Source organism: Nansenia antarctica (genome assembly GCF_963989245.1).
Source record: "Nansenia antarctica genome assembly, chromosome: 3".
NCBI lineage: Eukaryota > Metazoa > Chordata > Actinopteri > Argentiniformes > Microstomatidae > Nansenia > Nansenia antarctica.
The window spans coordinates 83,073,656-83,087,931 of NC_137688.1; the positions used below are offsets into that span (position 1 = coordinate 83,073,656).

The 14,276-nt window shown below is 48.3% G+C and overlaps 2 protein-coding genes across 3 annotated transcripts in view; both read left to right on the forward strand.

Moving 5' to 3' along the window:
• Positions 1 to 2,517, forward strand: part of tdp1 (tyrosyl-DNA phosphodiesterase 1) — a gene marked incomplete at both ends in the record, with an annotated part of 35,620 nt that extends 33,103 nt beyond the window's left edge. The window contains one exon of the mRNA XM_080527818.1: positions 2,444 to 2,517. Within this exon, the coding sequence (XP_080383944.1) occupies positions 2,444 to 2,517 (74 nt within the window). The remainder of the gene's footprint in view (positions 1 to 2,443) is intronic.
• A 3,568-nt stretch (positions 2,518 to 6,085) lies between these two features.
• kcnk13a (potassium channel, subfamily K, member 13a) lies at positions 6,086 to 13,866 on the forward strand (the record flags this gene model as incomplete). Of its 2 annotated transcripts, none has more annotated exons than XM_080525639.1 (4): positions 6,086 to 6,413; positions 9,240 to 9,793; positions 10,886 to 11,137; positions 13,711 to 13,866. In XM_080525639.1, the coding sequence occupies 4 exons, from the start codon at positions 6,086 to 6,088 to the stop codon at positions 13,864 to 13,866; spliced, it is 1,290 nt and encodes a 429-aa protein (XP_080381765.1). The 2 variants fall into 2 exon arrangements, with proteins under 2 accessions (XP_080381765.1, XP_080381766.1); XM_080525640.1 differs by having other exon boundaries at positions 10,889 to 11,137.
• Positions 13,867 to 14,276: the final 410 nt, after the last annotated feature.

Below are 14,276 nucleotides of genomic sequence, written 5' to 3' on the forward strand. Positions count from 1 at the left end.
ACTCCGGCTCTAACTCCTGAGCCACAGCCTCTACCTCCTGAGACACAGCCTCTACCTCCACCAGCCTCTACCTCCTGAGCCACAGCCTCTACCTCCACCAGCCTCTACCTCCACCAGCCTCTACCTCCACCAGCCTCTACCTCCTGAGCCACAGCCTCTACCTCCACTAGCTTCTACCTCCTGAGACACAGCCTCTACCTCCACCAGCCTCTACCTCCTGAGCCACAGCCTCTACCTCCACCAGCCTCTACCTCCTGAGGCACAGCCTCTACCTCCTGAGACACAGCCTCTACCTCCTGAGCCACAGCCTCTACCTCCACCAGCCTCTACCTCCTGAGACACAGCTTCTACCTCCTGAGCCACAGCCTCTACCTCCTGAGCCACAGCCTCTACCTCCACCAGCCTCTACCCCCTGAGGCACAGCCTCTACCTCCACCAGCCTCTACCCCCTGAGGCACAGCCTCTACCTCCACCAGCCTCTACCTCCTGAGACACAGCCTCTACCTCCACCAGCCTCTACCTCCTGAGCCACAGCCTCTACCTCCACCAGCCTCTACCTCCTGAGCCACAGCCTCTACCTCCACCAGCCTCTACCTCCTGAGCCACAGCCTCTACCTCCACCAGCCTCTACCTCCTGAGACACAGCCTCTACCTCCACCAGCCTCTACCTCCTGAGACACAGCCTCTACCTCCACCAGCCACAACCTCTACCTCCACCAGCCTCTACCTCCTGAGACACAGCCTCTACCTCCACCAGCCTCTACCTCCTGAGCCACAGCTTCTACCTCCACCAGCCTCTACCTCCTGAGACACAGCCTCTACCTCCACCAGCCTCTACCTCCTGAGCCACAGCCTCTACCTCCACCAGCCTCTACCTCCTTAGCCACAGCTGCCCCATAAAAGCATCCTTAGGTGCGCTGGCGTTACTACTGGACAGGCGAGGCGTCGACCCTGGGCTCAGCCAAGCAGAGCAGAGCAGAGCAGAGCAGAGCAGTCTCGTCTGTGGTAATAACAGCCAGTCTGCCTTACAGATGTCAGCGAGGGTACTGGAGCAGTGCAGCATCGACAGTCTATCGCTAGAACAGCCGTGTCTATTTCACCTACTCTTACTAGCGTGTAATGACCATAGTCTTTAAGAATGGGAAGCTGCTACTTACACACAAAGACCACTAGTTGTAGTCGTTATAAGATAAATAATCCATGCACTTTTTATTTGTATTATCTCAAATATAATTGCGTGCAGTCGTCACCTGTTCCGTCTGGGGCTGATTCTTCAGACAGATTGCGCACAGGCAATATCGTTTGTTGACTCTAGCGTTTTACTGTCCGGGGGGTTGGGGGGGAGGGGGGGGGCGGGGGTGAGTCTCAAGATGAGGATAGGGCAAGAGTGTACGGTTTCCCTCGGTGGGAAGAAGAGAACAGGGGAGAGATAAATAGGCAGATTTCTTGATTAATTGAGCCTTGCTAAGCACCATGGCAACGGAACCACAGCTAGGCACGGTAGCTTCCAGTAAATCGGTGTTTTTTCTAAATGCTTCTTTTGTTCAATGTTTTTTTTGTTGTTGACGAATTAGAAGTAAAAGTACAAAACATTGTGTCCAAACCCAATTAGGTTTGTGTGTGGCCCTTTTCTGTTCTGTGTCACCCCCCTGACCCCTGACCCCCTGACCCCGTCTCCCCTCAAACACCTGATCGTTGCCTAGGACAAAGGAAAAGGCATTATCTGCAGAGTGCACATGGCGTATTGTGTGTGTGTGTGTGTGTGTGTGTGTGTCTGTGTGTCTGTGGGTGTGTGTGTGTCTGTGTGTGTGTGTGTGTGTGTGTGTGCGTGTGTATATATGTGTGTGTGTGTGTGTGTGTGTGTGTGTGTGTGTGTGTGTGTGTGTGTGTGTGTGCGTGGGTGTGTGTGTGTGTGTGTGTGTCTGTGTGTGTGTGTGTGTGTGTGTGTGTGCGTGCGTGCGTGCATGCATTATCTGCAGAGCGCACACAGCGTATTGTGTGTGTGTGTGTGTGTGTGTGTAACTCCTTAATATAAGGATAATAATATGTGGCACATTCTAATGCTTTGGTCCTCACATCAGCAACCAATCAAAAATGACTTTTCTTTTGAAACACGGAACTACGTTTCAGCGTTGTTGAGAATCACAACACAAACTTGCTAGTCAAGCCAAAATACTACAACGAAATGGATTGGGTGAGTAATCCCCACTGCTACCTAGTTAACTAGAACACTACGTTACATTGTTAGCAGGCTCTCAAAACAAGCTGTGTTAGTCGACTAGCGATGTGTGTCATTGATTTTCAACAACGCCGAAATGTATTCACATTTTTCAAAACAAAAGTCTGATCATTACATCGGATCCCGATATGAGGACCAAAGCATTAGAACGTGTCACATGTTCTAGAATGTTAATGTTAACACTATGTTGTGTCGTGTCCACAGACCAGCCGTGGATCTGGAACATTCCGTACACGCAGGCTCCAGACACCCACGGCAACGTCTGGGTGCCCTCCTGAACACACACACACGCACACACACACACACACACGCGCACACACACACACACACACGCACACACACGCACACGCACGCACACACATGCACGCACACACACACACACACACACACACACACACACATCGCACACACACACGCACACGCACACACACACACACACACACACACACACACACAACACCCTGGACCTCCTGGCATCAGGTCCACATTTTAGTATCTTTATTTGCGTTCACATTTTACAATAAAATTCTTGAACACAAACATTATAGCTGCATCAGCATAGGACACTCGGGGCCCTATTATGCACTTCATAAGTCTTAAGCAATAAGACGAGGCGGTAGATCTAAACTTAAGACGTGGAGGCGTGGTCAAGGCCACTTTGCTATTATGCGTGCGGTAGTGGGCGCCTAAGACCCGGCGCTAAGCCCAGAAATTAGTCATGGGTGTGTTTTGGGCGTCTTCTCAATCAACCCAATCAGCGTGCCAGGTGCCATTCCCTTTAAGAACCGGCTGCGTTAAGTCATAAGCGCTATGCTATTATGCAGTTCATAGGCGCTAGACTTCATGCACGTTTTGAAACACGAGCGCGCCTCCGCGGTTTGCGCATGCGCGCTGACCCACTTCTTAAGAAGTCGGTCGGCGCGCATGCGCACACCGCGGAGGCGCGCTCGTGTTTCAAAACGTGCATGAAGTCTAGCGCCTAAGAACTTTTCAAACCACTTCTTAGCGCTAGGCGCAAAGTCAGATCGCATAATAGCAGGGGCGCCTAGCGCACTTCATTAACATATGAACACTCCCACAATGAGTAATATATGCACGGGAGTCTTACGTCTTATGTGTGGGCGCCTAGCGACACCTGCATAATAGCAGTAGCGCGTATGAAGCGCATAATAAGGGTGGCGGTAGGTCTTAACCTGGCGGTGCGTCTTAATTAAGACTTAAGACGGCAAGTTAAGAAGTGCATAATAGGGCCCTCGGTGTGTTTCAGTCTGAGTCTAAGACAGGTAACACCTTCTCCTCCATATTATGTGCTGGCTGCCAATTATTGCAGATAACACACACACACACGCACGCACGCACTCACGCACACACACGCACACATACACACACACACACACGCACACATACACACACTCACATACACACACTCACATTCTCACACACACACATGCACGCACCACACACACACACACACACACACTCACATTCTCACACACACACACACACACACACAAACACACACACACACTATCACACTCACACACACACACACTATCACACTCACACACACACACACACACACACACACACACACGCACACACACACACACTCACACACACCTTCACTCCTCTCCCTCTCTCTCTCTCTCTCTCCTTAATTGACTGTGGTTTGTATCTGACCTGAGGGTATCTTGTCATTACAGTATGGAGCTCTCATGATGAAGTACAGCTCTCCTATCTCCCTGTAGAGTAGTAACTAACACTCTGTGTACAGTAGCTCACCATTGTCCAATAGTATTATAAAGATAGCCTTGAAAAGTATCATTTATTTGTAGATTTTTTTTTTTACTATGATTGCCATTGCATAATTTTGTATTATTATACTCTTTTTTTACTGTATACTATACTGTATCCTCACAAACGTTGTCATTTGTAATAAAAAAATCATTTTTTTCCAGTATGATGACTCCTGTCTCCTGATTATGTTTACCATAGATCAGTGGTTCTCAAACCTCTCCTCAGGGACCCACAGCCGCTCCACATATTTGATCTGTTCCACCACCAGCACACCTGAAGTACAAAGCAATATTTATGATGTGTACTTGATAGGTTAATAATAATAATAATAATAATAATACATTTTATTTATAAAATGTACATATGAACTTTACATATGAAATCTCAGAGTGCTACAATTAAACACAGGAAGATAAAAAATAAAAAAGGTTGAATCAGGTCTTGGTCTTTGGTCTTTATTGTTATTGTCATTGATATAGTACAGGTACCATACAACGAAATTTGGGAGGGGGGGCTCCCCTGGTGCTAGGAAAAAAAAGACTAAAAACAAGAAGGGAAAAGAGCTGGTTTACATAAATAAAGGCTATGTACACTATCCACTATACTATACAAATAAAACACTGTGCTGTACTCTATGCTATGCTATAAATATCCTAACATTTCCTATCTCTGAACCTTATGTACACGAGGGTTGTCATATTGCACATAGTGTTATTGCACATACATTTAAAGTGTCGCAGTTTGCAGGTTTGTCGCAGTTTGCAGGTGGTGGAACAGATCAAATATGTGGAGCGGCTGGGGGTCCCCGAGGAGAGGTTTGAGAACCACAGATCTATGGTAAACAGTGCTAGATCAACCATCTGTTAATCTCAGGACCAGTTCTACCTAAATTACCTCCTGTTTACAGCAACCCTTAAACGAACCCTCATATCCACACACATTAAAGAAGCAGTGGGCTAAAATGTAGTCTAGAAACATGAGCTCAGGTTATACCAGCTGCGACTTTGGTCACAGCCGGGCTGGTCCTGTGAGACCCCTGGAGGTGACCCCTGGACTGACCCCTGTCCTGTGAGACCCCTGGAGTGGACGCCTGAGCATGCTACTATGGTCCTATATCGAAGTGGTTGTGTCATTTGCAGATGTGCGATTCTCTTTGGGGGACCCAGAGACATACTGTAGATGGAGTATCCAGAACCTATTCGAAGGATCCTCGAATATCAATGGATATTCGTGGGACTCGTTGTTTTTTTTTCTCACTCCCGACAAAATTGCCCCATGTTTCTATATCAGATGTTTCGAAACTTCGTGGATATTCTGGGGGATGAATTGCGGATCTTGAATGTGGAGACAGTAACAGGGAATGCTCTCAACCTTACATCAATATAACATTTCTGACAAGGAGGAAGTAACTTCGATTCCCCCCCCATCAATACGTTTTAATGATCAGCATCATCGTACACCAATCCCTCACACGCGTCGTTGGTGACAGGGGGGAGCTCAGTCTGCTTGTTAGTTGACTAGATGGAACAGTTTAGTTCTGTCTGAACATCGAACTAGAAGCTTAGAATATCTGTCTTGTTTTTTCATGTTTCACACCTGAAAGGATGCGGGAGAGATTGTCTCTCTCCTCCGGGTCTCCTAATGGCTCTCCCGTCCGGCTGCTGTTGCGGTGGTGGTGAACGACGATAACGCGCGGCTCCTGAGAGAGAGAGGTGTGTGAGAGGGAGAGAGAGAGAGAGAGTGTGTGGGTGTGTGTATGTATGTGAGTGAGAGCGAGAGAGAGAGAGAGAGTGTGTGTGTGTGTGTGTGAGAGAGAGAGCGAGAGAGAGAGTGTGTGTGTGTGTGAGAGGGAGAGAGAGAGAGTGTGTGTGTGTGTGTGTGTGTGTGTGTGAGCGAGAGGGAGAGCGAGAGAGAGAGTGTGTGTGTGTGCGCGCGCGTGTGTGAGAGGGAGAGAGAGAGCAAGAGAGTGTGTGTGTATGTGTGTGAGTGAGAGTGAGTGAGAGAGAGACAGACAGACAGAGAGAGAGAGGCAATGGCACGGCCGTCCTAATGGCTTGCCGGCCCGGCTGCTGCTGCGGTCTGGCCGAGGACAACGCGCGGTTCCTGCTGCTGGCCCTGCTCATCCTCCTGTACCTCCTCTGCGGCGCCGCGGTGTTCTCCGCGCTGGAGCAGCCCAAGGAGCGGCAGGCGAAGGAGCGCTGGGCGCAGCGCCTGGAGAGCTTCACCCAGACGCACAACCTCAGCCGGGCCGCGCTGGAGACGCTGCTGCGGTCCTACGAGGAGGCGAACCTCGCCGGTGTCCGTGTGGACGCGCTCAGGCCACGCTGGGATTTCTCCGGTGCGCTCTACTTCGTCGGGACCGTGGTTTCCACCATAGGTAAGAGATATCTTAGTGGATCCCAACTACGTGATTTCTTGTCCTGTTTCTTAACTTTTAATATAGATTCGCTTCAGATGTTTTAGAGTAGGTTTTGATGCCAAAAACCGCTTTTACGCACGGGCGGGGAAGTGTCAGTGTGATGGATGATTCGGTTAGGATAGGTGAAGCACTTTTTCTTCTTTTTGATCTACTCCAACAGTTTGGATTTGAAATTACAATGAGGTTAAAATAGAGATTCCCAGCTTTTATTATTTATTTATTTTTCTGAGCGGGGCAGTCCCACTCATATGTGACTGCTGCTGGTGTTTCTGGACACCTCTCGGAAATGAGAAAGACGTCAAATTCGTCTTTAAAGTTTTTTTTTTTTTTTTTGCAGGTTTTCGGTTTTTTAGCTAACATTCAACGCGAAGATGTGGTGTACCCACTCGTTATTTTTCCGAACAGTTTTACGTTCATTAAATAAGTGTAATCTATAACACAATTACTTCGTTTCTTGTTGTTTGATGGGGATTCATTATCTTTGATGGGGATTTTCTGTGCTTAGTGATTTCCGGTGTAGCAACTTTCAAATACTCATGTCGTCTTCAATTTGTTTCCGATTTCAATGTATGATGCATCATTTGAAAGCTTACAATCTGTAGTTTAAGCACATGTAAAAAACAGAAAAATGATTTCACCTACAGGTAGCACTTTTCATTGGCCTGTGTCAAAATATTATTTTTCATTGTTATTGGACAGATATAGTGAAGACAGACAGGAAAGTAAGGAGAAGAAGGGGGAGAGGGCTTGGGGACGGATTTGACCCCATACCGACATGGGCATAATGTGTGCACTGTAGATCGCGGTGCTAGACCACTGGACCACCACAGGTCATGGTGCTAGACCACTGAACCACCCCAGGCCATGGTGCTAGACCACTGGACCACCCCAGGCCATGGTGCTAGACCACTGGACCACCCCAGGCCATGGTGCTAGACCACTGAACCACCCCAGGTCATGGTGCTAGACCACTGAACCACCCCAGGTCATGGTGCTAGACCACTGGACCACCCCAGGCCATGGTGCTAGACCACTGAACCACCCCAGGCCATGGTGCTAGACCACTGAACCACCCCAGGCCATGGTGCTAGACCACTGGACCACCCCAGGCCATGGTGCTAGACCACTGAACCACCCCAGGCCATGGTGCTAGACCACTGGACCACCCCAGGCCATGGTGCTAGACCACTGGACCACCCCAGGCCACTCCCAGCTTTTATTTAATGGTATCTGTGTACATATTGGTTTCACCATTCAGAAATGTGTCGACAACACTTTTTATGTATAGTCCCCCTGTTTCAGGCTACCCAAAAGTGATGGGACAGATTTATCATGTCCATATTAAGCACTCATGTTCTTAAAACTCGTGAGCTTAGAATGATAAGGTTCTATCTCCGTTTAGGGCAGTTCAGAGATATTGAGCGTCAACGTTTTTACATTCCATTATGTTTTGTGACATGGATCCTTTTGTATTTTGTGAATTACTAACTCAAAAATTTCAACATTTTTAAAATAACACCACACAGGCATTAATAAACACCTAACGGATCAGATTATGTAAAAAAACAAAATGTTGACAAAAATGGAGATAGAACCTTATAATTCTAACGTCACGAACTGCCTGAAGTCTTTGGGCCATTGATCCCACCAGACGCTGGGTGTCTTCTCTGGTGAGGCTCTGCCAGGCCTTTGCTGCAGCAATCTTCACTAATAGAGTTAGTTAATTAAATGCACGTTTAATTGGATTTAAATCTGAAGATTCGCTCTGGCTAGTAGTCAGGAACGTAACACTTTTTGGCCCTGAAAAGCTCCCTCGTTTCTATGGCGATATGTTTTGGCTTATCGTCTTACTGTATGATTTGGTGAGGCTGCATTCTCTTGTTATGCACCCAGATCGTGGAATGCACTGCCAGTTTACATTAGGGATGCAACCTCAGCACATTATGTTCAAGTCAAGACTAAAAACCCATCTTTGGGAATATTGCCTTTAAATGACTAAATAATTCTATAGGATTATATAATGATTGGAGCACGTTGAGCTGCAACGTTTGCAGGAAAAGCGCTATACAAATAAAAGTTATTATTATTATTATTATTATTATGATGATGATGATGATGATGATGATGATGAAGCGCCACCATGGCAGTGCCATGTCATTAGTGGACGGGCGGCCTGCGTCCCTATGTCAGACAGATGGGTGGCCTATGTCAGACAGATGGGTGGCATATAAAGCTGGCTAAGGAAGTGGAGATATTGCGACAGTGACAGGAAAGATAGTGGCAGAGGAATTGGAAGAGGGTGACTTTGGACCTGCTCGCCAACAGCCAGAGCAGTGTGTTGTGTTTGCAATAATTAACACACAACACACACAATCGTAGCATCAACTCACCTCACTCCTCCTCCTTCCCGTCTCCCCCCCCCCTATTCCCCCCCCCTCCTCCCCCACCTCTCTCCCCCTCCTCCCCCACCTCGCTCCGCCTTCCCCCACCTCTCTCCCCCTCCTCCCCCACCTCTCTCCCCCTATCCCCCACCTCACTCCTCCTCCTTCCCGTCTTCCCCCCCCCTATTCCCCCCCCCTCCTCCCCCACCTCTCTCCCCCTCCTCCCCCACCTCTCTCCCCCTCCTCCCCCACCTCACTCCTCCTCCTTCCCGTCTTCCCCCCCCCCCCTATTCCCCTCCCCCACCTCGCTCCGCCTTCCCCCACCTCTCTCCCCCTCCTCCCCCACCTCTCTCCCCTATCCCCCACCTCTCTCCCCACTATCCCCCTCCTCCCTCCCCCCCAGGGTTCGGCATGACCACCCCGGCCACCATGGGGGGTAAGATCTTCCTCATCTTCTACGGCCTGGTCGGCTGCGCGGCCACCATCTTGTTCTTCAACCTCTTCCTGGAGCGCATCATCACCGTCCTGGCGTACGTCCTCAAGTCCTGCCACCAGCTCCAGCGCCGGCGCCAGGGCGTCTCGCCCCACGACGGCCACCGGGGGGCGCCACAACATCCGCCGCCGCGGGGGGGAGACAGAGACAGAGATAGAGACAGCCTGGCTGGGTGGAAGCCGTCAGTCTACTACGTGATGCTGATCCTGTGCGTAGCGGCCGTGGTCATCTCCTGCTGTGCCTCGGCGATGTACTCTGCGGTGGAGGGGTGGGGGTACCTCGACTCTCTCTACTACTGCTTCGTGGCCTTCAGCACCATCGGGTTCGGGGACATGGTGAGCAGCCAGAAGGCTTCGTACGGCGAGAATCAGGCGGCGTACCGCCTGGGGAACTTCCTGTTCCTGCTGATGGGGGTGTGCTGCATCTACTCGCTGTTCAACGTCATCGCCATCGTCATCAAGCAGGTGATGTTTGTGTTGTGTGCCATGGTGGGCCAAAATATTGGCACTTCTGTCAGATAATAATGCACCACTTGTCCCCTGAAAATTGCTGCAATTACAAATGCTTTGATATTCACATGTTTCTTTCTTTTGTTTGCATTGGAACAACGAGAAAAAAGCAGATATCAATCGCTTCCTGTAACCATGTGTGCAGGGGGGCTAATATTGATGTCCATGACTGTATAATGGCCTCACGATTTACTGCACCTTCGTTGAGTGCTTGAAGATTGCTGTTTTGTTTTGTTTTGTTTTATTTTTATTACATATTCCTGAATTTCTTATGTTTAAAAAACAAACAAACAAGGCAAGGCAAGTTTATTTGTATATCACATTTCATACAACAGGGGCAATTCAAAGTGCTTTAGATACATTATTTTAAAATACAGCAAGAGGAGCATAGTAAGAAGATTTTAATTTACAATGAATAAAAGCAAATATAAGAAGAACATAGATAAAACATGTAATAAGACAATAGTTAATGGATAAAAGCCATTGATAGAAGTGTTTGTGTTTAATCATACCTGCTGCAAAACATGATGGTTTTTAGCTTAGATTTAAATATTTTAAGGATTTGGGCCTGTTTGATCAGGTAAGGAAGTTTGTTCCAGGAGCATGCAGCAGCGTGACTGAAAGCTGCTGCACCGTGTTTTGTTTTCACTCTTGGAATGATTAGCTGATTAGTCTCAGCTGACCTTTGGGACCTTGCAGGAATATAGGGTGGGAGGAGATCTGATATGTATTTTGGTCCAAGACCATTTTGTGATTTGTATGTAATTAGGAGGATTTTGAATTAAATTCTCTGAGAGACTGGTAACCAGTGCAGGGATCTCAGGATTGATGTGTTCAAACGTCTTTGTTTTTGTTAGGACCCTAGCAGCGGCGTTTTGGATGAGCTGCAATTTACGAACAGCTCCTTTAGATAGGCCTGTTAGTAGACCATTACAATAATCAAGTCTACTCAAAACAAATGCATGGATGACTTTTTCGAGGTCTTGCCTGGACATGAAACCTCTCATTCTTGTAATTTTTTTACAACAAAAAAAATACGAAATCCAGCAGACACTCAACTGGTTGCTAAGGAAGCTGGACTTTCCCTGTTGCCGAGGCTGCTGCCGCTGCTGTCCGGCGCGGAAAAGGGGCCGGCCGCGTCGCAATGCCGTGATGCCTAGTGGAGCCGGACGCCAGCAGGTCTGCCGCACGGTCTCCATAGAAACAGACGCGGTGAACGAGAGCGAGGTGGAGGGGGGGGGGGGCAGGCGACTATCCGGGGAGATGATCTCCATGAGGGACTTCCTGGCAGCCAATAAGGTGAGGGCGGCACAAAACATTTACATTTACATTTTTGCCATTTAGCAGATGCCTTATTCCAAAGCGACTTACAATCGATACATTTGACTGAATCATATATCCACCAGTCGTAGCAGGAAGAGTAATCTTTCTCAGGCCAGCAGCCATTGGCAGTCGTCGTAATAGAAGAAGACACTGGAGAAACAGTACAAGGGGCGAAGTACAAATCTTAGGAGACACAGTATAGGGGGAAGCGGGTGTCTCAGGAGACGCAGTGCTGGGGGGTAGTAGATGTCTCAGGAGACGCAGTGCTGGGGGGTAGTAGATGTGTCAGGAGACACAGTGCTGGCGGGTAGTAGATGTCTCAGGAGGAGCAGTTAAGGTGTAGCCTGAAGAGATGGAGGTCTTCAGTCTCCGACGGAAGATGGGATGGCTCTGCAGTTCTGACAGCCGTGGGAAGCTCATTCCACCAGCGGGGAGCCAGTGTAGTGAAGAGACGTGACTGGGCAGCGTGACTGCCGTGTTGGCGTAGAGGTGGTGGGGCCAGTCGGCCAGCAGAGGTGGAGGAACGGAGTGAACGGGCTGAAGTTTAGTGGGTGACCATTGTCTGCAGGTAGTCTGTATTTGCTCTATTTCTTTCAATATTTCCTGTCTATTTAGACAACAAAGACCACTCATAACCTGCTGTAACCTCCCTCTAGTTCCACATCATTTGGATGTGTGTCCTGAGCATCTAATAAACTAACGTGTGCATTTGTCTTGAAAACATATTTCTAATTAATAATTGTATAAATATGTTTTAGGGCATTTCTGCTTTATTGGGATAGAGACAGTAGAGATTGACAGGAGGGATGGGTGAGAGAGAGGAGGGATGACAGGAAGGATGGGTGAGAGAGAGGAGGGATGACAGGAAGGATGGGTGAGAGAGAGGAGGGATGACAGGAAGGATGGGTGAGAGAGAGGAGGGATGACAGGAAGGATGGGTGAGAGAGTGGAGGGATGACAGGAAGGATGGGTGAGAGAGAGGAGGGATGACAGGAAGGATGGGTGAGAGAGAGGAGGGATGACAGGAGAGATGGGTGAGAGAGAGGAGGGATGACAGGAAGGATGGGTGAGAGAGAGGAGGGATGACAGGAAGGATGGGTGAGAGAGAGGAGGGATGACAGGAGGGATGGGTGAGAGAGAGGAGGGTCGATGGCCGGTATCGAAGCAGGGACCCTGCGGTGACGTGGCATGCGCCTTAGTGAGCTCCGCCACCACTACGTGACACATCAATATTGATGTTCACCTTCCCTGACAGGCTGATACTGGTCAAAGTCTACAGGTCTACTAAACTCAATACCCCCCTCCATAAAACCACACAAACCCACATGAAATGATGGTAGCACAAAGGCGCAAAGCAAACAGCCAATACCGTACCTACATGATTCCTGAGTTAAACCCTGAATAGGAAGACCATAAAGATTACACTGCAACATAGAGAGCTGTGCAGTATCCGTCTGGTGTCCATATGGTTGTGGTTAATTCAAAAAGCTAGCGAGCGTGCAGATGTCAGCTTTCAAATCAATGTCTACAAACAGTACCCATAACCAGCTTGCTAGCTGATTACTTCAGACCTATGAATGTGAATGTATTGATGCACATTTACTTTTACTGCATATTATCCTCCCCTTTGCTAAACATATAGCTAACACACTATAAGGACATGATGGTGATTGGTCTATTAAAATGAAGTCAACATGGCGTTAAGACTGGAGCCAATACTTTATATAGAACGGGGGGGGTAAACAGGGACAAAAGAACACAGGACAGACATTAGACATTTCCACAGTTGTTTATTCAACACACACATTGTACAAAGACCATACAAAATGCAGGAAAATGATACTTTACACTGGAGGGTTGAATTTTAAAGTGGTACGATTCAGCTGTAATCATTCAGATGTAATCATTAAAATATCCGCTAAACTACCCTAATGGATCTGTAGCCATTCAGCTGTGAAATGAGCTGACAGAAGATCATTATAACTGGAGATAATTTACACCACATCGATATCCCAATCCATGATGATCATATTCTCTGTGTAATAATAACTAACATCTGGCGGGCCTGAGCCTGTGACAGAAGGAGAAACAGGAAACACATGTTGCTCTGCTTCGTTTTGGACGTCGAAGGGACAAACACGTCCATAAGCTGGTATTCACCATAATTAACCCTTCAACACATAATCGTCATCTTTTGTTACACAGAAACAGATGCCGAAAGTAAGGGGCGGGGGGGGGGGGGGGGGAGGAGGGAGGGAGGGAGGGGTCTGTCTAATGATTGGCATGATCGTGGGTGGTGTTATATCTGTCATTCGTCTCACCTGTCAATCAATCATAACCGTCTGTCTGAGGTTAGTCAGGCGGCTGAATACAAGTTCAAGCACCTAAAGAGGCGGTTTTAAGATGTACAGCATTTCGGAAACAAAATGCTATCTTTGTGGTAAAGGAGGTAGTCGTGTGAGGATGCTAATGCTGCTAATCTGTGTACATCCAAAGAGACAAGGAAGTGACATCATCATCTCTGCGTTTTTCCGTCCCGTCGTCCCCAGGTGAACCTGGCCATCATGCAGAAGCAGCTGTCGGAGGCAGCCAATGGGAGCCTTCGGCCGTCCGGCTCGGCCCACAGAGAGAACGGCTTCTCGGGGGGGGTGGGGGCCCTGGGCGTCATGAACAACAGGCTGGCTGAGACCAGCGAGGACAGATGAGGCCTGGGGCGGGGGGGGGGGGCACGGACAAAGACACTGCAGATCAGACCGAAAACAACTTCTTCTAACAGAAAAGTCACCCGCTGTTAAAAGTATGCATGATTTCTCTATGCGCATCGGAAACTACATACGTCATGTTGTTGAGTGTCCGAAGATGGTTTGATTGTGTTTACAGGTGGATGGACAGGTGACTTCTCACTGTAGACCAGTGGTTTCCAAATAGTGGGTTTTTACTATTTAAGCTCGTCCTCCCCTATGGGTTATGTCTGAAGACGATTGGTTTTGTTGTTTTTCTTGGTGGTTGTGCCACAGGAAACCTCATTCACAGTGCATGAAGATAAAACAAAGACACTGCCCACTGTAGAGAGGAACCAATGCAAATATCGATGTTCAAGGTGTAGCATTTACCT